Source organism: Salvelinus sp. IW2-2015, linkage group LG27 (assembly GCF_002910315.2).
Source record: "Salvelinus sp. IW2-2015 linkage group LG27, ASM291031v2, whole genome shotgun sequence".
NCBI lineage: Eukaryota > Metazoa > Chordata > Actinopteri > Salmoniformes > Salmonidae > Salvelinus > Salvelinus sp. IW2-2015.
In genome coordinates, this window is record NC_036867.1 from 32,443,347 (window position 1) to 32,467,110 (window position 23,764).

At 42.4% G+C, this 23,764-nt stretch overlaps 1 protein-coding gene across 1 annotated transcript in view; it reads left to right on the forward strand.

Annotated features, from left to right (window-relative positions):
- The first annotated feature begins 3,863 nt into the window (after positions 1-3,863).
- Positions 3,864-23,764, forward strand: part of LOC111953348 (contactin-associated protein-like 5) — a 34,803-nt gene continuing 14,902 nt past the window's right edge. Inside the window, exons 1-7 of the mRNA XM_070435480.1 lie at positions 3,864-4,274; positions 4,861-4,967; positions 5,549-5,742; positions 6,785-6,932; positions 11,879-12,082; positions 12,267-12,451; positions 12,646-12,789. Of these exons, the coding sequence (XP_070291581.1) occupies positions 4,171-4,274; positions 4,861-4,967; positions 5,549-5,742; positions 6,785-6,932; positions 11,879-12,082; positions 12,267-12,451; positions 12,646-12,789 (1,086 nt within the window). The 5' untranslated portion in view covers positions 3,864-4,170. The remainder of the gene's footprint in view (positions 4,275-4,860; positions 4,968-5,548; positions 5,743-6,784; positions 6,933-11,878; positions 12,083-12,266; positions 12,452-12,645; positions 12,790-23,764) is intronic.

Sequence of the window (23,764 nt, forward strand, 5' to 3'; positions counted from 1 at the left end):
AAAAAACCAACCCTGATCTGTACTTCTCCACAACATCGTCCCTGACCTGTTTGGAGAGCTCCTTGGTCTTCATAGAGCCGCTTGCTTGGTGGTGCCCCTTGCTTAGTGATGTTGCAGACTCTGGGGCCTTCCAAAATAGGTGTATATATACTGAGATCATGTGACACTTAGATTGCACACAGGTGGACTTTATTTAACTAACTAACTTCTGAAGGTAATTGGTTGCGCCAGATCTTATTTAGGGGCTTCATAGCAAAGGGGGTGAATACATATGCAAGCATCGACCTTTCAATTATTATTATTTTTATTTTTAATCAAATTTTTTGAAACAAGTAATTTTTTTCATTTCACTTCACCAGTTTGGACTATTTTGTGTATGTCCATTACATGACATCCAAATAAAAATCAATTTAAATGACAGGTTGTAACGCAACAAAATAGGAAAAACGCCAAGGGGGGTGAATACTTTTGCCAGGCACTGTATTGAATGCTCATTCACCAGCCTCAGATGAAGGATCTTCATTTGATCACCCCGTTGCAGGAGAACATTCCTGCAATGCAGGACTTCAAACGTGTAGTTTATTTGACATTTAAAAAGGCTTCTGAAGTTTGTAATTTCCACTTTGAAATTTCAGACTTGATTAAGAAAACCATCCCCAACAAAAATATCCATGAACATAATAATTCACATTTCTTTGTAGCAGGTTACTTTTTAGAATAGTTTTTTAAAAATATTTATGTTTTTGCATGCACATTGATTGATTAATTGATATTATACTACACGATCTGTAATTGGTTGGACTTATCTCACTCGTTATTGATATGGTTTTGTCAGTTTAGACGGTTTAGGTAGTCCCATTTATCAATCTTCTCTACCTTGGCAATCATTCTAACTGTGATTAAAAGTTCAAATTGTTTGGATTTCCCAACTCTAGTGATGAGAAACCGAGGGTTTCTGAAGGCTTCAGGGCTTTCACCAAATTGTGGCGAAAAACGGTTCATTACTCTGAGCTTTATTATCTGTTCACAATGCACATTAGTGTCGTCTGCTGATCAGCAGTAAATAGCAGCGTGTGATTATCATACARATTCTTTTCTCTACTGTTTCCATTAGAACTTTGTGATACAGCGGTAAGTCGTCGGCAGTAGTAGCCTATAATCAGTTGCAATACCAGGTTTCTATACCAGTTTATACCAATACTATTTTTCAAAAACTGAATCTATGGCATTATTTAGGATGCTTATACTATACTAAATGAAACAAATGATTTGAACAACAGTGCAGAAAGTGTGGTTTCAAATAAAAAACATTTTCTAAATAGTGTGCCTTCAACAGGATTTGACCTCATACCCTCACATCCCTGAATAGTCCATAGTTCTACCAGCTACCAGTCAGGTGAACCTTTTTGTCCAAATTCCTAACTATATTTATAAGTACAGTGTCCCGTAGTGGTCGGTGTTTGAAAGCAGAACTGAAAAAAGCACTGGAACCTCAGCGAAATCAGTGGGATCTTGCATTTTTCCACACACAGTCTGAAAGCACGTGATCAAATGAAGCTTCGGACATCGTGATGACGTACTTCTGGTAAAGTGATACACGCATCAGCACACTGCTTCTAAGTTAGCTGCTTAGCGATTTCGACACATGCCTTGGAGCTCCGGTATCAAACGTAACATCACTACCTAACTCTGGCTGGATTCCAATAGGAATTATATAACACTTTGCAAACCAGCATAATATGACTTGCCGATGTGGCCAGCAAACCATGAGTTTCAGACCACTGTGTTATGGTACAACTAGGCTGAAGAAGTATGGTAATGTCCAAAAATATAATAAATAATTACATTTTTATAATAAAATATTAACTTAGGTGCTCACTTGGGGAAGGCTAGAGAACTGAAAGCTCTCAATCCAACAACCATGTCTCTGACCAACAAAACCATGTCTCTGACCAACAAAACCATGTCTCTGACCAACACCCCAAAACGAGTTACTTTAACACCATAGATATTAACACTGAGAATGTGTAACAGCATCAGCTCTAATAAAGTATTAATTTATGTCTGAATTTGCAAAACCCATGGTGTTAGTGGCCCAACAATCTTGGGGTGTTCGTTTATCAACACTTTAAAAAGTGTGAGTTTAACCCAATTTTGGTGGGTTCATATATAATTACTAAGAAAGTGTTAAATGTGCTGTGTAGGAGTGCTTATTCATACTGACTATATGACAGTATAAGCCCATGTATATTACTAATTCGACACTGTATGCAGAATACAATTAATCCTGGTCTTCTCTGACATCCTGACCTCGGGGGATTAAATCTGCCATTGGTATTTGAATATCGTAAAACCTGTCTCATAGGAAAGAAGACCGTCTTCTGTTTATGTGTATGCATTGTATATTTTCTGTACATTTACTCATCTACTCTGCAGTCTTTTGGGACAGTGAATTTCTAGATGTTTATAGAGGTTTTATAGATGTTTACATTATTTTTGCTGTCCCAAAAAGTATTTAATTTTTCAGTTCTGTGTACTTTTAATTGGAACTTGGGAGACAATAAGACCACGTATCTACTGTTGTGTAACAGACCAGGTAATGTCATTAAAAAGTTGTGATTGACACTCTAGTAAGTCTAATAAGAACGGCACAGGATATGTACAGATATTGTTAACATCAGAAGTATGTTAAGTAATCAAATTCCTAACAACATCGTTGGCATGCCAATAACTGTCATATGTCACATATAATCTATCTTTACCGTGATTTAATTGGATTCAGTTATCTTTTGTATTAAACCTGAAACTAGTCCCTCAAAAGTGCCTCTAAATTACATGAAAACACAACTAATGAACAACAAAACGTATTTGGTTGGATGGCGTATTTGTCCTGTCCAACCTGAGTTGGTGAACATAGAATAGTTGTTCGAAACCTTCCATCTGGCCTTCCAGGGTTATGGCTGCATGCTACCCACAGAAAACAGATGTTGTCTGGCCTTGCCAGTGCCTTGCCAGGCAACCCAACTGAACACTGCATTATGTTATCTATGGAACAATGCTCTTATATGATCCAGGATGTACTTAAGTGTGTGTGTGTGTTTGTGCGTTTAAAAATATGCCAACAACACAGCATGGCAGCAACACATGATAACACACCACGGTAGCAACACAACATGACAATAACACGGTAGCAACACAACATCGCAGCATCACAACAAGGTAGCAGCACAAAACATGGTGCAAACATTATTAATCACAGAAATTTATTTAATTAGATATTTCATGAGAGAAGAAACCAAAAGTATACATGTACAGAGAGAGCAGCAAGATCTGAAATAGTATCGCAAATAAGTGATTAATAAACAAAATGACATGATTTATGAATGGTTTTTAGACCATCCCATTTCAAATGGATACTGTTATAGGATGGATAACATAACATTCAGTCCAAATGACCTTGCTGGATGAATGATGCAGAGATGATATGAGATAGATTAGGATTAGGTTTAGTGTATGATGACTAACACGTTACAATGCAATAATCTGTGACAGGCAATCACAATCAAATGCTAAGCAGCGTCTAATTAAATATAGGCCTGATGGGTTTATTATGGCATCTGAACTGAACAATCTATACGCGTCAAAATTGTTGGTCTCATGTTTTGACGCTATAGCGTGAAAGCACAGCGGGATATGCAAGCCCTGGCATCGCTTGGACGCGCGTGGAGCTGTCTGTGGTGCTGAATCTCTTTCTCTCTCTCGCTCTCTTTCTATCTATTTGACGCTTACTCTCTCTCACACACACACACACACACGCGCGCTTGCAAATGAAGCAGGTGAGATGCTCACTGCGTGCTCAAAATTCTGATTGATTTCCCATTGGAGTCGCGACGATGCTAGTGCGTCGGAACGCACCAGAAGTAACCAGCAATCKTTGATGAAGAACGTAAAGCTATTGTCCTTATAAATAGCGACTTTTGATGTTTTTGAAACAACGTCTTTAAGATGATATTTGTGAGAAGGTCTCTAAGATTTAATCACATGGCTTTTACAAAAATATATCGAGGATAGAGCTGGAAAGCCACAGGAACATTCTGAGCGGCGGCGCGCACACGTTTGGACCTATTTTCTGGAGACCACCGGCAGATGCTGTAACGCAAATTGGATAAAATGCCTGCTCTGTTGGCGAAAATGAGCTCGAGAAGCGCCTCGTGGTTCTATGCATTCAGTGTCATTGTTTTGAGTATTTGTGGATCCACACATGCAGCAAGTAAGTCAATTGCAAGTATGTTTACAGTAGCCTATTCGATATCGGTGTTTAAGGTTGCCAAATATATCGGTCACACTCTGACACTCATCCAACTCAACTTTTGGTATGATATTTGAGAGGTATATATCATTTCCCCCATAATGACTCTGGTGAGCTATTGTTTTAACACATTAGGACACTTGTTATGTGAGGCTAAGAAAATGCATTTGGTGTGCTTTGAATTCATATTCAATTGTCTTGTATTCAATTGCATGGTGTCTATGTTGACTTCAAATTGACTGGTGTTAAAAGCTTATTAGGCTACTCAATGTAGCTGTTTTGGAGAAGGCATAGGGCGGCGCACAATTGGCCCAGCGTCGTCCTGGCTAGGGTTTGGACTGTGTAAGCCGTTATTGTAAATAAGAATGTGTTCTTAAAACTTCTTCGGGATCGGTGTCCCGTCATTGTAAATAAGAATTTGTTCTTAACTGACTTGCCTAGTTAAATAAAGGTGGTTTGCTGGGACACTCCCTCTTTCCATCACCTGGTGGCAGTGTTTCACACTATTGTTCACGCACGGCATAAACTAACCACGATCCTCTTTCAGAAAGTTGTAATGGCCCATTGCTATCAGTTTTGCCTGAGTCATCCTTCAAAAGCTCTTCAACATCCTCCAACAGTCAGCTGCCTCACTCTGCCAAGCTGAACAGAAGAGAGGGTAAGTATTGCCACGTTCACTGTAAGCAAAATATTGTCAGATCTAGTGAGGGATTTGGCTGTGTTGGCCTGCATTATTAGAATCAGAAGATTCGATTCCGATTGAGAGATTCAGAGTGTTTAATAGTCACGTGTACAGGGTTGCAGGTGTGATTGCAGGGTAAAGTGAAAATCTTAGGCTCCGAGCTCCAACATACAGGACCAAGTGAAATAAAAGAATGAAAACGGCCCTAAAAAACAACAACAATAGAAATTGCACTATATACATCATAACTCTAGCAGTGATGAATAAATACATGTCCATTGGGGTGGAGGCAGAGTAAAGACTGTTGAGAGGGTGGGGGGGGGATGACCATAGGGGGAGCAGCATGACCACTGAGTGGGTGTGAGGACCAAGTGAAATAAAAACAATAACAATTATTCTAAAATGAAATGCATCAATAATATACATATTGACAACTGCAACAGTGATGAATGTCGTTGTTAATTGTCACAGAGACACAGACACACACACACACACACACACACACACACACACACACACGGAGAGACACACACCCATTGTACCCTTTCCTGCTCCAGGAGAGGGTGGCTGGGCCCCGGAGCGGTCAGACAGACAGCCGTGGCTCCAGCTGGACCTCAGGGAGAAGATGGAGATCACGGCCATCGCTACACAGGGCCGTTCAGGGAGCTCTGACTGGGTGAGCAGCTTTATGCTGCTGTTCAGTGACTCTGGCCTGGCTTGGAAGCAGTACGGGCAGAGCGAAGACACTGAGGTGAGGCTCTGCCTGTCTGGCAGGTTGATGTTTATTGTCATGAGTCTTGCCCTGGAGGCAGAACTAAGCGGCTTTTCCCTCTAGAGGGGCTAGCTGCAAAGTCAAAATTGTCTATATCGTATAAATTCATGAAAACTACAATGTCACCATGTCACTGGATTTAGGTTTAAAGTTGGGTGAAAAAAATATGAAAATCCCTTATGTTAATTACTAATTGTCATGTCCCTTCAAAAAGCATAATAAGACAAATTATATTTGTGTAAGTCATAAGAAGTAGGGATTCATTTCAGGTCTTAAGGGGAATCCTTCCGTGGCAGATATTATAAGACATTTTAAAGCTGTAAATGAGAGGTTTTGGTTAAGTACAGCAGAGAAAAGTATTGGAAGAAAATAGAAAGAAAGAAAATAAGAAATAAATAAAATGTCACACTTCTGAAAATACCAAATGTAAACTTTTGTTTACCTCATCAACCCCCAGCTATTTTCTGCTCTCTGTACTTGAACGCTCTCATCCCAGATGCTTCGGGTGGCGGCTTAAGAGTTACAAAGAGCATAAAACACAGTCTTTTGGCCTCTAGGGTACAAGCTTCCTTTTTGCTTGACTTGAATTACTTTATTTTGGGGGGTTTGAACTTTTGAATTGATTTCTGTGGCCACTGGGCCCACCAGAGACAGAGGTCGCATTGCTTCTTCTCATGCTGAAAGGCAAAACAAATGGGCTCAGATGGGCTTAGGCCTCCACAGAAGAATCAATACAAGTCATGAAAGAGCTTCATCTTCGCCTTAAATCTCATGTTCCTCCTCGTTCTTCTCAAAAGTTGTGAGGAAGAAATAGAGAAACTGCATCTTGACACAAAAGCAAAGCCCTCATTTGCCCTCGTTGGTATCATTGACTGTCTACTATTCCTGGCTTTTTTCAAATTACCTTTGAATGAATGATTACTTTCCATGATCTGTTACCAATTGAAAAAAACTTTGATTTGAATGTGTTTGACCAATCTAGTAAATACTGTATCTATTCTCCCTCTCCTCTTCCCAGCAGACATACAGAGGGAACACTAACTCAGAGGGTGTGGTCCAACACAAGCTGCTCCATTCCATCACAGCTAGGTTCCTGCGCTTCATCCCAGTGGACTGGAGCAGCACAGGATGGATCGGCCTCAGAGTGGAGGTCTATGGCTGTGTATACAGTGAGTGGATCATCACATCAGGCTGTCTCTAGTCAGGATATTGTTTGTGTTAGTGATGCGCGGGATCAGCTGTTTGTTCACCCGCAACCGTCCGTGATAAAGTGAAAATCGGAGGCCCGCACATTTTTTGACAGGCCTTGTTCCTCTCTAGGTTTCTTCCTAGGTTTTGGCCTTTCTAGGGAGTTTTTCCTAGCCACCGTGCTTCTACACCTGCATTGCTTGCTGTTTGGGGTTTTAGGCTGGGTGTCTGTACAGCACTTCGAGATATTAGCTGATGTACGAAGGGCTATATAAAATAAAATAAACTTGATTTGATTTAGATAGGTCTATGTTTCTGCTTATGATTTCCGACATTTTTGTATGTTATTTGTTACTCGACTTGTCTATAATTAGGTACAACTGAAGTCGGAAGTTTACATTGACTTAGGTTGGAGTCATTAAAACTTGTTGTTCGACCACTCCACAAATTTCTTGTTAACAAACTATAGTTTTGGCAAGTCGGTTAGGACATCTACTTTGTGCATGACACAAGTAATTTTTCCAACAATTGTTTACAGACAGATTATTTCACGTATAATTCACTGTATCACAATTCCAGTGGGTCAGAAGTTTACATACACTAAGTTGACTGTACCTTTAAGCAGCTTGGAAAATTCCAGAAAATGATGTCACGGCTTTAGAAGCTTCTAGGCTAATTGACATCATTTGAGTCAAGTGGAGGTGTACCTGTGGATGTATTTCAAGGCCTACCTTCAAACTCAGTGCCTCTTTGCTTGACATCATGGGGAAATCCAAAGAAATCAGCCAAGACCTCAGAAAAGAAAATTGTAGACCTCCACAAGTCTGGTTCATCCTTGGGAACAATTTCCAAATGCCTGAAGGTACTTCATTCATCTGTACAAACAATAGTACGCAAGTATAAACACCATGGGACCACGCAGCCGTCATACCCCTCAGGAAGGAGACGCGTTCTGTCTCCTAGAGATGAACGTACTTTGGTGCGAAAAGTGCAAATCAATCCCAGAACAACAGCAAAGGACCTTGTGAAGATGCTGGAGGAAACAGGTACAAAAGTGTCTATATCCACAGTAAAACGAGTCCTATATCGAAGTAACCTGAAAGGCTGCTCAGTATGGAAGAAGCCAGTGCTCCCAAAACCGCCATAAAAAAGCCAGACTACGGTTTGCAACTGCACATGCGGACAAAGATCGTACTTTTTGGGGAAATGTCCTCTGGCCTGATGAAACAAAAATAGAACTGTTTGGTCATAATGACCATCGTTATGTTTGGAGGAAAAAGGGGGAAGCTTGCAAGCCGAAGAACACCATCCCAACCGTGAAGCACGGGGGTGGCAGCATCATGTTGTGGGGGTGCTTTGCTGCAGGAGGGACTGGTGCACTTCACAAAATAGATGGCATCATGAGGTAGGAGCATTATGTGGACATATTGAAGCAACATCTCAAGACTTGGTCACAAATGGGTCTTCCAAATGGACAATGACCCCAAGCATATTTCCAAAGTTGTGGCAAAATGGCTTAAGGACAACAAAGTCAAGGTATTGGTGTGGCCATCACAAAGCCCTGACCTCAATCCTATAGAACATTTGTGGGCAGAACTGAAAAAGTGTGTGCGAGCAAGGAGGCCTACAAACCTGACTCAGTTACACCAGCTCTGTCAGGGGGAATGGAACAAAATTCACCCAACTTATTGTAGGAAGCTTGTGGAAGGATACCCGAAACGTTTGACCCAAGTTAAACAATTTAAAGGCAATGCTACCAAATACTAATTGAGTGTATATAAACTTCTGACCCACTGGGAATGTGATGAAAGAAATAAAAGCTGAAATTAATCATTTTCTCTACTATTATTCAGACATTTCACATTCTTAAAATAAAGTGGTGATCCTAACTGACCTAAGACAGGGAATTTTTTGTAGTATTAAATGTCAGGAATTGTGAAAAACTGAGTTTAAATGTATTTGGCTAAGGTGTATGTAAACTTATGACTTCAACTGTACATGCAGCTTCTCTTCTGTCATTATTTGTTGCCCTGGAAGAGTAAATAAACCCTTGCTCACCAGAATAATGTCATAAATTGATAGAATAATGCTTCAATCTAGTTGACATCACTAAAGTTTGTTTTCGCTTTCCTCTTTAATCTCTGCTTCTCTCGTGCAGCAAAGACGTTTAGGGACCGGGGAGAAAATGCAATAATAAAAAATGTAAAACTGGAAAGATTCAGTTTGAATGAAAATGGTGTGTATTTGGCTCGCTACAGTTAAGCCCTAAAGCTTATGTTTAGGCTTTGCACTAACGCCAGATAAAATAATGAAAGAAAAACCTTAATGTAGCCCATAGATAAGATTTGCACAAGAATTATACATTTATGGATTTTTAATGCTCTTTATTTAACCTGCCCGCCACACAATGTTAAATTTAAGTACTTCGTAACGACCAAACTAGTGGCAACTGAGCTGCCACCAACTTGAAGGAGACGATACTTTAACTTTGCTGGAGTATTGAAAATCATCATCCTGAGATGTTTTGAAACATTAATTTATTTATACATTTATTTATTTTAACATATATTTATAATGTTTTGAATCCTGTCGAGTGCATAATTAGATCCCTATTTCTGAAGTCTCTTAACGTTTCATGTTGTTTTAAATATTTGCCATTTTATACCATTTTGGCAGACATTGCCAGGCATAGTGTTCAAATCACCAGCAGTAGCTGTAGGTTGACCTGAAAAAATTGAGGATTCTGCTCTTGCCTCTTCTGTTGACAACCAGGTTCTTCTTCTTATTCTTTGGTATTATGGCGGTACGCAAAGAAATGTTATGGGTGCCTACCGCCACCCACTGTATCGGCTGTGTATCAGCCAACTAGTTGGTAGTATAAATTCATTACACTTTGTGAAAAAATTGCACTACCAACTAAACCTACAACCATTAAAACCTCACCACTACTTGGCCCAATCGGATTATTTTGGTAAAATGAATAGAACAAATCATTGAAATGACTTGAGGTATTTTGACAATTTGTTGAGACTGCTATGAAATGACAGAGGGGATACAGCTATGTAGGAGAAACAGATTGAAGGGAGCGTGGAATTTAACCCCGGTCTTCGGTGGGGAGAGGGGTGACGTGTCTAAGCCAGCTGCGTTAGGCCTACAGCTATACCACGGGCTCTGCACGACTTGCATTCATTTTTTATTAAGTATGGTATATAGTGCATTCGGAAAGTATTCAGACCCCTTTCCACATTTTGTTACGTTACAGCCTTATTCTAAAATGGAATAAATAGATTTTTTCCCTCATCAATCTACACACAATACCCCATAATGATGAAGCAAAATCAAATTTATAGAATTTTTTTCAAATGTATAACAATGAAAAAATGAAATATCACATTTACAGAAGTATTCAGACCCTTTATTCAGTACTTTGTTGAAGTACCTTTGGAAGCAATTACAGCCTCGCGTCTTCTTGGGTATGACGCTACAAGCTTGGCACACCTGTATTTGGGGAGTTTCTCCCATTCTTCTCTGCAGATCCTCTCAAGCTCTGTCAGGTTGGATGGTTGTCCTTCTGGAAGGTTCTCCCACAGAAATCTCTCCACAGAAAAACTCTGAAGCTCTTTCAGAGTGACCATTCGGGTTCTTGGTCACCTCCCTGACCAAAGTCCTTCTCCCCCAATTGCTCAGTTTGGCCAGGTGGCCAGCTCTAGGAAGAGTCTTGGTGGTTCCAAACTTCTTCCATTTAGGAATTATGGAGGCCAATGTGTTCTTGGGGACCTTCAATGCCGGATACATTTTTGGTACCTTTCCCCAGATCTCTGCCTCGACCCAATCCTGTCTTGGAGTGCTACAGACAATTCCTTCAACCTCATGGCTTGGTTTTTGCTCTGACATGCACTGTCAACTGTGGCACCTTATATAGACAGGTGTGTGCCTTTCCAAATCATGTCCAATCAATTCAATTTACAACAGGTGGACTCCAATCAAGTTGTAGAAACATCTCAAGGATGATCAATGGAAACAGGATGCACCTGAGCTCAATTTCGAGTCCCATAGCAAAGGGTCTGAATACTTACTAAATGTAAATAAGGTATTTCAGTTTTCTATTTGTAATACAGGTGCAAACATTTCTAAAAACCTGTTTTCGCTTTGTCATTATGGGGTATCGTGTGTAGAATGATGAGGATAATTTTTTTGTTTTGTCCAGTTTAGAATAAGGCTGTCACGTAACAGATGGGATCTGTTGGGAGGGATCTGAATACTTTCCGAATGCATTGTATGTTGGTTGTTTTTTTGAGTCAATTTCAATTCACCCCGGAATAGTTTCTTACAGTGTGGCTGTGTGGTTGAGCAGGTAAAATTCAAATGAAATGTATTATGTTATTGCCTCTCCCCCTGTTTCTAATCTGTCCAAATAAAGCGTTGAAAAAATAAAGGTGTAATTCCACCAAAAAAATTACCCATGGGCCCTTATCATCAATCAATAAACCGTTGATTGTATGAGAAACACAGTTTTTGTGTTTTGGTGCTGCCTTTTACATGCAATGAAACCCCCGAAATTGTTTTCACAACACTGTCTTAAAAACACCAATATTCAAGTTGAAGAACCACTTTGGGTGTTTTAGACTATTTTGTTTATGTTTTAGAACACATTCTGTGTATTAAAATGCTCGCATTGGGTTTACATTCAAACACCCCCCAAACACCAGATCTCAGATAAGGTGCATTACTTTTCATGGTTATTTTTACAGTGCACCTGCCCTTCATCCATACAATATTTGTGTGTGTGTGTGTGTGTGTGTGTCTGATTATACACTAATGTATTATAAAGCGTTAGCACACATTTTAACGTTATGCTAATATTCCGTATATGGGTAATCTAACCGTGCTTTCTTCATGTTTATCTTCATCCACGATTGGTTCACAGAGTCAGATGTGGCAGACTTCAACGGCAGGAGTGCTCTGTTGTACCGGTTTAACCAGAAGTCCCAGAGAACGGTGAAGGATGTGATCTCCCTCAGGTTTAAGAGCTTCGGGGCAGATGGGGTGCTTGTGCACGGGGAGGGACACAGAGGAGACTACCTGACATTGGAGCTGCACCATGGGACCCTGGCTCTGCACCTCAACCTGGGTAAGCACAGGCCAATGGTCTCATAGAACTACTATAAGGGAATGGTGCTATCATTATGACAAAATCAAATATACAGTATAAGATGCTGATTCTGAAGACTCATTTAACCTACTGTATCTGTGTTGTACTCTTCTTCTTCCCACCTCCTTCTCCTCCTCTTCCTCCTCCTCCTCCCTCTCTGCAGACGACGCTAAGCTCTACCCCAGCAGTGGGAATGTGTCAGTGGGCATGGGCAGTCTCCTGGATGACCAGCTCTGGCACTATGTCCTAGTTAAACGCTCCAACAAGCAGGTCAACCTCACTGTGGACGGGCACACACGTCACCTCAGCACCACAGGTGTGGAAGACTCACTGGAAGTGGACTATGAGGTGCGTCATCACTCATTAATGTACTGTATTTCATTAGAGCCACTGCAAATTATGCGGCATAATTAATTATGCGCCATCAATCATTCAGTCATTCATCCATACATTACTGAATTATATATATTTAAATGTTTTTTTGTGTGGTGTAATCAATCAGTAATATTTTGTTATGAATCCATTCTCTTTGTGTCTCAAAGCTCAGCTTTGGAGGAATTCCTATACCCGGTAAACCAGGAAGCTTCCTTAGGAAGAACTTCCATGGCTGCATGGAGAACCTCTACTATAATGGAGTCAGCATTATCAACCTGGCCAAGCGACGCAAGCTCCAGATCCACAGTGTGGTAGGGATCTATACTATACATAAAGCATACTGAATGTACACTGGTCTAGCATACTGTATGTACCCCATGAAAAAAAACCTACAAGGCCCCTAACACAGAAATCAGAATGTTTCAGATTAAAATAACGTACTGAGCAATATGTGTTATTAAATGTACTAACTGTGAGCTTCTGCTGCTCTATACTACAATTGTGCATATTCTAGGTTCTACCTTCATCCTTTGCCTATATTTTAACAGTATTGCAAACATTTTTGGTTCCTAATGTCAACAAAAGCTGTCTGCGTCATGAGATTTTTATGATGCTTTATTATAAATAACTAAACAATTGGTGACTTATTTTTTTATATATGGTATTGTAGTCAGTTTTAATGAAGAAATTACCAATGATCCGTGTTTAAGATTAAAGAATTTATTACCAATTCTTATAAACAAGGCTAACCCTCTTCTGCCCTATGCATAATTCCTAAATATATACCTAAATAACACACCCAAAATAAAAACAATTCCTGAACTATGTGGACTGCAGGCGTAAATGTGGTACCTACAGAGAGCAAGCATCTGTGAAACTGCAACTGTAGTGTCGAGACTTTATGTGGGCATTCCTGAGTAAGTTCCATACGAGATAAACCATAGATGAAAATACTCTGAAACAGTATTTTGCCCATCCCCGGGCAGGCTTGGGTAGAACAGTTTAAGGCATTTGTCCTTGTGTTTGTTCCCTGTAAACAAAACTGCACCAAGAGCCCAGCGTCAAGCCTTCTTGTTTATAATGTCTTTAAAATGACATTTTCTAGCTAACTGGTTTTCATTTGAAAGGATGGCAAGGCTTTTCAACCTGCCTTGGCACATTGCAGATCTTAGATTGTTCGTTATAAGTTTCAGCTTACTGAAGGCAGGTTCACCTCCAGCAACTGTTACAGGCATTGTACAGAAGATTCGCAGTGCAATGCATATCTCTCAAAAAAATGCTCTGTGGCTGCATCTTGTGGATGCCATGTAGGAGCTCTACAGGAGAAAGACCATCTGAGAAAGTGGCACCATATATCATCTTTAGACGTCGCACTTCATTTTCAAATCCATCTGTGAGATCTTTGGAGTACTTGTTTCTCAATTTGTGGCAAGATACACACATTTGGTTTTGGTGAAATCTCCTCGCGTATAGCTGCAATCGCGTGGAACCGCAGGCACTGTGTTGCGAAATCCAGTGTCTGACTTCTGTTCATTTTGCTATGTCATCTTCAGTCTCATCAGGGAAACGTTTTATTTGTTTTCTGTCGGCTCCTCTGTTCACTGTGAAACTGAGTAGTTCCACCCCTTTCATTTGCCACCGTGGATGCTTCTGCCAAAAGAGGGTCACCATTGATTACGCAGAGCCTGTATTTCTTCCTGTAGTGCCTTAATGCGAGCTGCTTCAGTGTCCACAGAAATATTTCCTGACTGCAAAATTAGCCTTCTATTCTCAATACACTGCAAAACTCTTACCCAGAAAGTGAGCAGGAAGATTGCCTTGAAAGACATTAAGTAGCTTTTCAGACCTTTTGCCTCAGATTTGGCTTCGTTTGTCAGGCTGCAGCTAGCAAGAAGCATGTCTAGGGCCTTGGTCTGACCACAGCAATACACCCACTCCATCACGTCTCTGAAAGGCGGTTAAGACAGCAGCCAGTCTTTTCTTTGAGAATGGCCCATCGCTCTGGGCTGGCACTGAACAMATTGTACAGACGATTCACACAGACAAAAAAAGGTTGATACTTCTGGGCACGACATGAGCTGCATGTACACCCACAAGAATAAGAGTATGCAAGGCACAAGGTGAGTATGTGGCCAGTGGATTCTTTTGCAGTATGTGTGCCTGATCTCCCTTCACTTTCCCTGACATATTTGCACCGTTATCATAGCCTTGACCACGGCTATCTGCTATGTCAATACCATGCCCTTCCAATGCACTCAAATCATTTCAGACGCTTCACTGCCTGTTTTTCTAGCAAGGTCTTTAAATTCAAGAAAACGTTCAATTATTTCCCAGTCACCTGTTCTCTGAACTTTATCTTTGTGTACATATCTCACCAATAATACATTTTGCTCAGAATGGGAAATGTCTGGAGTTGCATCACATATGACCGAATAATAGATTGCATCTTCTCTTTCATAAAGTACTGTTTTCAAAACCCTTTGACCACATATTCCTATGAACTCGTTGTGGCTCTCAGATCTGAGGTAATGAGACTGTCGTGCTCCTTTCTTTTTGTCTGCGACTTACTGTAAGTGCTCACGTAATAGCGGGTCCTAATTTGACAACAGTTCAAGGAAGCCTAAGTAACGTCCATTATGCACGTCGTCAAGATTGAGTGATTTCCCTCAGAATGGTAGATTCCTAGATGCTATGTACAGTTTCACATCCAAAATCCTTTCTACAAGTGCTCTGTTTTGATAAATTCCTGACTGGATTTGTTTCTGCAGCTGACTGTCTATACCTGTAGCTGTTGTTACGGTATGCTGCAGATTTTTCCATTTCCAGTAACAGTTCTTGTGAGACACCATCCTCATGCTCTGGTAGTTTGTCATGCATTCTCCGCCATTTCACTGATGATATCTTATAGCCATCCTTACTATTCAGAGAACTGGGTGAAGGTTTACTTTGCTCATGAGAAAAAAAGAACACATGGAATGCTATATAATGCCTTTACACTCTTACTATAAATAAGCCAGTCTCTCTGCACCTTTTCTCTTCTGTTTGCTGACTTAATGTAAATAGTTGGGGAATGGCTTGCCTTCTGAGTCTGGGTGCATGATTTTATACAGTTCTGTCTCACCACACCAGTTGGCTAGTCTGTGAACAATAGCTTCTCTTTCAAAACCTCATCTTCCTCACTTCGAATCTGTCCATTCTCTTCCTTTCCCTTATTACTTGCTTGTTCAATCTCTTCTGTCACTCCTTCACTGGCACTGCTGCTACTCTTTAACTCCTCTTCATCCTCCCTGCTCTCCTCTGCATCAGAGTCTGTCTGACAGCTTTCTGCTGACCTGGGGCTCTCTAGGCACTAGGAAGTGAGTAAACAAAGGGAATTTTAGGTTTAATGTTCACTCCTACAAAGGTTACCATACTAAAAATCTACTACTAAATGAAAAAACGTTTTAATAGTATACAGTTGAAGTCAGAAGTTTACATACACTTAGGTTGGAGTCATTAAAACTTGTTTTTCAACCACTCCACAAATTTCTTGTTAACAAACTATAGTTTTGGCAAGTCGGTTAGGACGTCTACTGTGTTGATGACACAAGTAATTTTCCCAACAATTGTTAACAGACAGATTATTTCACGTATAATTCACTGTATCACAATTCCAGTGGGTCAGAAGTTTACATACACTAAGTTGACTGTGCCTTTAAGCATCTTGTAAAATTCCAATTTACAATAAAAACACGTGTCTAGTTAAGCTGCTGCTGCTATAAAACAACTGCCTCACCTCCAAGGTCCACTTTTTCAACTTCATGTGGTAGACACATGTTGGGATCTTTGTCTACGGCAGTAGTAATACTAGAATCTACAGTATGGATAGGTAGACTACATGTTAGGTTTTAATTTTAGTCTTGCTAGCTAACAAATATCACACAATGTTGTGGAATACAGTTATAATAATATCTAAATAATAGCTAATTAGCTAGCCATAGCTGGTAGTGGTAGCTCATCATCATCATGTTAATAATTACTGCTCTGACTGAGCCGAGTGAGTCAACGGTGGGCAGTTACCTGTAGCTAGCAAGCTATCAAGCTAGCTATATTGGCTAGCTTAGGCTACTCAGTTCGGCAGGCCGTCTACACTGACTTACCACTCAAATCCTTCTTTTTTTTCTCGGTGAAAAAACATAGTGAGTAATTTTTTTCCCTGAATTGTGCTTTATCCATCTCTGTTTCCTTTCTTTCCTTTTCTGGAAACCCGATTTCGTTTTTGAGGGGGACATAGCGGTAATCTCTCGTGACTGCTTAGGCTACATGCTTGAGCAACTGTCAGATCAGAGGTATTGTTTTTTTCTCCTCGTGGTGAATGGACCAAACCATGTGCATTATGAGGGGGTACAAACGGGATGGTTGGGGAGAGATGCCTGATCTGATTATGGTTATACGTTTTAATTTTCATCACAGATTTTTTTGTCTAACATTTTTTAAATGATTAACAAATCCTTTTCTAATCGTTTATGGGCCCCTACCAGGCTAGGGCCCCATGAATCATTCATGTTCCCCCCCCCCCCCCCTTAACAACGCCCTTGTATGTACATACTACAATCCAACTGAATAAACTCCAATAAAAATGACCCGTAATTAAAGTCATTCTATACATTATGCCTAAATGACCCAGTATGGATGAATGTGGGGTGTTTTGCATTAAAAACCAGGTGGTTCGAGCCCTGAATGCTGACAGTGTGAAAGCTGTGATATATCAGACCGTACCATTGGTATGACAAAAATATATATTTTACTGGTCTAATTACGTTGGTAACCAGTTCATAATGGCAATAAGGCACAGCGGGGGTTTGTGATATATAGGCAATATACCACGCTTAAGGGCTGTAATCAAATCAAATACAATTGTATTTGTCACATACACATGGTTAGCAGATGTTAATGCGAGTGTAGCGAAATGCTTGTGCTTCTAGTTCCGACCATGCAGTAATATCTAACAAGTAATCTAACAATTTCACAACAACAAAGGAATGAATAAGAATATGTACATAAATATATGGATGAGCGATAGCCAATTGGCATAGGCAAGATGCAGTAGATTGTATAGGGTATTGTATTTTTTTTTTTTTTTTTTTTTTTCACCTTTATTTAACCAGGTAGGCTTTTGAGAACAAGTTCTCATTTGCAACTGCGACCTGGCCAAGATAAAGCATAGCAGTGTGAACAGACAGCACAGAGTTACACATGGAGTAAACAATAAACAAGTCAATAACATGGTAGAAAGAAAGAGAATCTATATACAATGTGTGCAAAAGGCATGAGGTAGGCAATAAATCGAATAATTACAATTTAGCAGATTACACTGGAGTGATAAATCATCAGATGATCATGTGCAGGAAGAGATACTGGTGTGCAAAAGAGCAGAAAAGTAAATAAATAAAAGCAGTATGGGGGGTGAGGTAGGTAAATTGGTGGGTAGTTTACAGATGGACTATGTACAGCTGCAGCGATCGGTTAGCTGCTCGGATAGCAGATTTTTAAAGTTGTTGAGGGAGATAAAAGTCTCCAACTTCAGAGATTTTTGCAATTCGTTCCAGTCGCAGGCAGCAGAGAACTGGAAGGAAAGGCGTCCAAATGAGAGTTTTAGCTTTAGGATGATCAGTGAGATACACCTGCTGGAGCGCGTGCTGCGGGTGGGTGTAGCCATCGTGACCAGTGAACTGAGATAAGGCGGCACTTTACCTAGCATAGCCTTGTAGATGACCTGGAGCCAGTGGGTCTGACGACGAACATGTAGCGAGGGCCAGCCGACTAGGGCATACAGGTCGCAGTGGTGGGTCGTATAAGGTGCTTTAGTAACAAAACGAATGGCACTGTGATAAACTGCATCCAGTTTGCTGAGTAGAGTGTTGGAAGCTATTTTGTAGATGACATCGCCGAAGTCGAGGATCGGTAGGATAGTCAGTTTTACTAGGGTAAGTTTGGCGGCGTGAGTGAAGGAGGCTTTGTTGCGGAATAGAAAGCCGATTCTTGATTTGATTTTGGATTGGAGATGTTTGATATGAGTCTGGAAGGAGAGTTGCAGTCTAGCCAGACACACTAGGTACTTATAGATGTCCACATATTCTAGGTCGGAACCGTCCAGGGTGGTGATGCTAGTCGGGCGTGCGGGTGCAGGCACGAACGGTTGAAAAGCATGCATTGGTTTTACTAGCGTTTAAGAGCAGTTGGAGGCCACGGAAGGAGTGTTGTATGGCATTGAAGCTCGTTTGGAGGTTAGATAGCACATGTCCAAGGAAGGGCCGGAAGTATATAGAATGGTGTCGTCTGCGTAGGGTGGATCAGGGAATCGCCCGCAGCAAGAGCAACTCATTGATGTATACAGAGAAAAGAGTCGGCCCGAGAATTGAACCCTGTGGTACCCCCATAGAGACTGCCAGAGACCGGACAACATGCCCTCCGATTTGACACACTGAACTCTGTCTGCAAAGTAGTTGGTGAACCAGGCAAGGCAGTCATTAGAAAAACGACGGCTACTGAGTCTGCCGATAAGAATATGGTGATTGACAGAGTCGAAAGCCTTGGCCAGGTCGATGAAGACGGCTGCACAGTAATGTCTTTTTCGATGGCGGTTATGATATCGTTTAGTACCTTAGCGTGGCTGAGGTGCACCCGTGACCGGCTCGGAAACCGGATTGCACAGCGGAGAAGGTACGGTGGGATTCGAGATGGTCAGTGATCTGTTGTTGACTTGGCTTTCGAAGACTTAGATAGGCAGGGCAGGATGGATATAGGTCTGTAACAGTTTGGGTCCAGGGTGTCTCCCCCTTTGAAGAGGGGATGACCGCGGCAGCTTTCCAATCCTTGGGGATCTCAGATGATACGAAGGAGAGGTTGAACAGGCTGGTAATAGGGGGTGCGACAATGGCGGCGGACAGTTTCAGAAATAGGGGGTCCAGATTGTCAAGCCCAGCTGATTTGTATGGTCCAGGTTTTCCAGCTCTTTCAGAACATCTGCTATCTGGATTTGGGTAAAGGAGAAGCTGGGAGGCTTGGGCGAGTAGCAGCGGGGGGCGGGGCTGTTGGCCAAGGTTGGAGTCGCCAGGAGGAAGGCATGGCCAGCCATTGAGAAATGCTTGTTGAAGTCTTCGATTATCACGGATTTATCGGTGGTGACCGTGTTACCTAGCTTCAGTGCAGTGGGCAGCTGGGAGGAGGTGCTCTGTTCTCCATGGACTTTACAGTATCCCAGAACTTTTTGGAGTTAGAGCTACAGGATGCGAATTTCTGCTTGAAAAAGCTGGCCTTTGCTTTCCTGACTGACTGCGTGTATTGGTTCCTGACTTCCCTGAACAGTTGCATATCGCGGGGGCTCTTCGATGCTATTGCAGTTCGCCACAGGATGTTTTTGTGCTGGTCGAGGGCAGTCAGGTCTGGAGTGAACCAAGGGCTATATCTGTTCTTGGTTCTGCATTTTTTGAACGGAGCATGTCTTGTCTTATATTGGTGAGGAGTAACATTTAAAGAATGACCAGGCATCCTCAACTGACGGGATGAGGTCAATATCCTTCCAGGGTACCCGGGCCAGGTCGATTAGAAAGGCCTGCTCGCAGAAGTGTTTTAGGGAGCGTTTGACAGTGATGAGGGGTGGTCGTTTGACCGCGGACCCGTGGCGGATACAGGCAATGAGGCAGTGATCGCTGAGATCTTGATTGAAGACAGCAGAGGTGTATTTGGAGGGCAGGTTGGTCAGGATAATGTCTATTAGGGTGCCCATGTTTACGGATTTGGGGTTGTACCTGGTGGGTTCCTTGTGATTTGTGTGAGATTGAGGGCATCAAGCTTGGATTGTAGGACTGCCGGGGTGTTAAGCATATCCCAGTTTAGGTCACCTAACAGAACAAACTCTGAAGCTAGATGGGGAGCGATCAATTCACAGATGGTGTCCAGGGCACAGCTGGGAGCTGAGGGGGGTCGGTAGCAGCGCGCAACAGTGAGAGACTTATTTCTGGAGAGATTAATTTTTAAAATTAGAAGTTCGAACTGTTTGGGCATAGACCTGGAAAGTATGACAGAACTTTGCAGGCTATCTCTGCAGTAGATTGCAACTCCTCCCCCTTTGGCAGTTCTATCTTGACGGAAAGTGTTATAGTTGGGTATGGAAATCTCAGAATTTTTGGTGGCCTTCCTAAGCCAGGATTCGGACACGGCAAGGACATCAGGATTGGCAGAGTGTGCTAAAGCGGTGAGTTAGGCAAACTTAGGGAGGAGGCTTCTGATGTTGACATGCATGAGGCCAAGGCTTTTTCGATCACAGAAGTCAACAAATGAGGTGGACTGGGGACATGCAGGGCCTGGGTTTACCTCCACATCACCGAGGAACAGAGGAGTAGTAGGATGAGGGTGCGGCTAAAGGCTATCAAAACTGTCGCCTAGAGCGTTGGGGACAAAGAATAAAAGGAGCAGATTTATGGCGTGGTAGAATAGATTCTGGGCATAATGTGCAGACAGGGGTATGGAGGGGCGCGGGTACAGCGGAGGCAGGCCCAGGCACTGGGTGATGATAAGAGAGGTTGTATCTCTGGACATGCTGGTCTCAATGGGTGAGGTCACCGCATGTGTGGGGGGTGGGACAAAAGGGGTATCAGAGGTACGGAGAGTGGAACTACAGGGTCCATTGCAAACCAAAACAATGATAATGATAGCTAGCCTGAACAACAGTATGCAAGGCATATTGATATTGAGAGAGACATACAATAAGGCATAAAGTGATTGCAGGTCTTGATTGGGAGAGCTAGCTAAAACAACAGGTAAGATAACAGCAGCAATAACAGGGTGCTAGTCTAACACAGCAACAACAGGTAAAAATGGGCGACGACTAGGCAGAGAGGGTCGGATTAACTACACACAGAACCTGAGTTAAAGCACAGAGCCGACAGATAAAAACACAAATAAACAGAATGGAGTACCGTGAATTAATGGACAGTCAAGCATGCATCAGCTATGTAGCCAAGTGATCATAGTGTCCAGGGGCAGCCGTAGATGGAGCAGAGAGGCCTCCACTAAGCTAGCACGCGGCGTTTAAAGTTAGTAGCCCGGGGGTGGTCTGCTCAGACGGAGGGGGTCTGCTCAGACGTGGTCGTGTCGACAGAGAATCCAGAGAATCCAAGCCGAATGGCGAAAGAGAGGTTGTGAATTGTAGAATTGTGTTTGCTAACTGGTGCTAGCTTCGTGGCAGTGGCGCTAACTGCGCTAGCTGGTAGACCTCTTCGGCTAGCCGGCAGATGGGCCTAGCTCGAGGCTAGCTCAAGGCTAACTGGTGCTTGCTTCGGGACAGAGGTGTTAGCCAGTAGTAGCCACTCGGTTGCAGCTAGCTAGCTGTGATAATACGGTGTAATTGTCCAGAGCTTGCGTCAGGAATCCGGTGATGTGGTAGAGAAAAAGCAGTCCTATATGCTCTGGGTTGATATCGCGCTTGCAGACTGGCAGGTATTGGCCCGGTATTGAAGCTGGCTGTGTCCGAGTTAAGGGCGAAGACCGCAGCGTGTGCTAACTGACTACTAGCTAGTAGCTAGTTATCTGGCTAGCTTCTGATTGGGGTTACGGTTCTAAAGTATATAAAAAAAATTGCAGGTCCGTACCACATTGGGTGAGGCGGAATGTAGGAATGTATATTCAGTTCCTAGATGGAAAGTGAAATTAAAATAAATACGAAATGTATACGAAATGTATACGAAAAATACGAATACCATTTACACGGGACAAGACAGGACAAAGACACATCCGACTGTAGGGTATTTAAACATTTAAACATGATATAAAGTGGCATTGTTTAAAGTGACTAGTGATACATTTATTACATCCAATTATTCATTATTAAAGTGGCTAGAGATTTGAGTCAGTATGTTGGCAGCAGCCACTCAATGTTAGTGATGACTGTTTAACAGTCTGATGGCCTTGAGATAGAAGCTGTTTTTCAGTCTCTCGGTCCCAGCTTTGATGCACCTGTACTGACCTCTCCTTCTGGATGATAGCGGGGTGAGCGGGCAGTGGCTCCGGTGGTCGTTGTCCTTGAGGATCTTTTTGGCCTTCCTGTGACATCGGGTGGTGTAGGTGTCCTGGAGGGKAGGTAGTTTGCCCCCGGTGATGCGTTGTGCAGACCTCACTACCCTCTGGAGAGCCTTACGGTTGTGGGCGGAGCAGTTGCCGTACCAGGCAGTGATACAGCCCGACAGGATGCTCTCGATTGTGCATCTGTAAAAGTTTGTGAGGGTTTTTGGTGACAAGCCAAATTTCTTCAGCCTCCTGAGGATGAAGAGGTGCTGTTGCGGCTTCTTCACCACGCTGTCTGTGTGGGTGGACCATTTCAGTTTGTCCGTGATGAATAAGCCGAGGAACTTAAAACTTTCCACCTTCTCCACTACTGTCCCGTCAATGTGGATAGGGGGCTGCTCCCTCTGCTCTTTTCTGAAGTCCACAATCATCTCCTTTGTTTTGTTGACGTTGAGTGTGAGGTTATTTTCCTGACACCACACTCCGAGGGCCCTCACATCCTCCCTGTAGGCCGTCTGGTCTTTGTTGGTAATCAAGCCTACCACTGTAGTGTCGTCTGCAAACTTGATGATTGAGTTGGAGGCATGCATGGCCACGCAGTCATGGGTGAACAGGGAGTACAGGAGAGGGCTGAGAACGCACCCTTGTGGGGCCCGAGTGTTGAGGATCAGCGGGGTGGAGATGTTGTTTCCTACCCTCACCACCTGGGGCCGTCCCGTCAGAAAGTCCAGGACCCAGTTGCACAGGGCGGGGTCGAGACCCAGGGTCTTGAGCTTAATGATGAGTTTGGAGGGTACCATGGTGTTAAATGCTGAGCTGTAGTCGATGAACCGCATTCTCACATAGGTATTCCTCTTGTCCAGATGGGTTAGGGCAGTGTGCAGTGTATCAAGGCACCCCGCTTTGTGTCGTGCATAGAAACAGCCCTTAGCTGTGGTATATTGGCCATATACCACACCTCCTTGGGCCTTATTGCTTAATTATACATTTGGTTTTGTGTCATGAAGGTTCACACCTCTCAAAATACATTTTAAAAACTACAATGCTGGAAGATGATGCATATATAAAATTAAATGGTGGTTAGGAAGAGGCAAAGTAGGTGCAGTTTTCTGAGTCCATTACAGAACGCCTCTGCTCTGTCTATTTTAATATAATATTGTTCAGCTGTCTCTAGAACCCTTTGGTGACCAATTACAGGCAGGCGCTGAGCCATGGACACCCACTTCCTCCCAGTCTACGGTG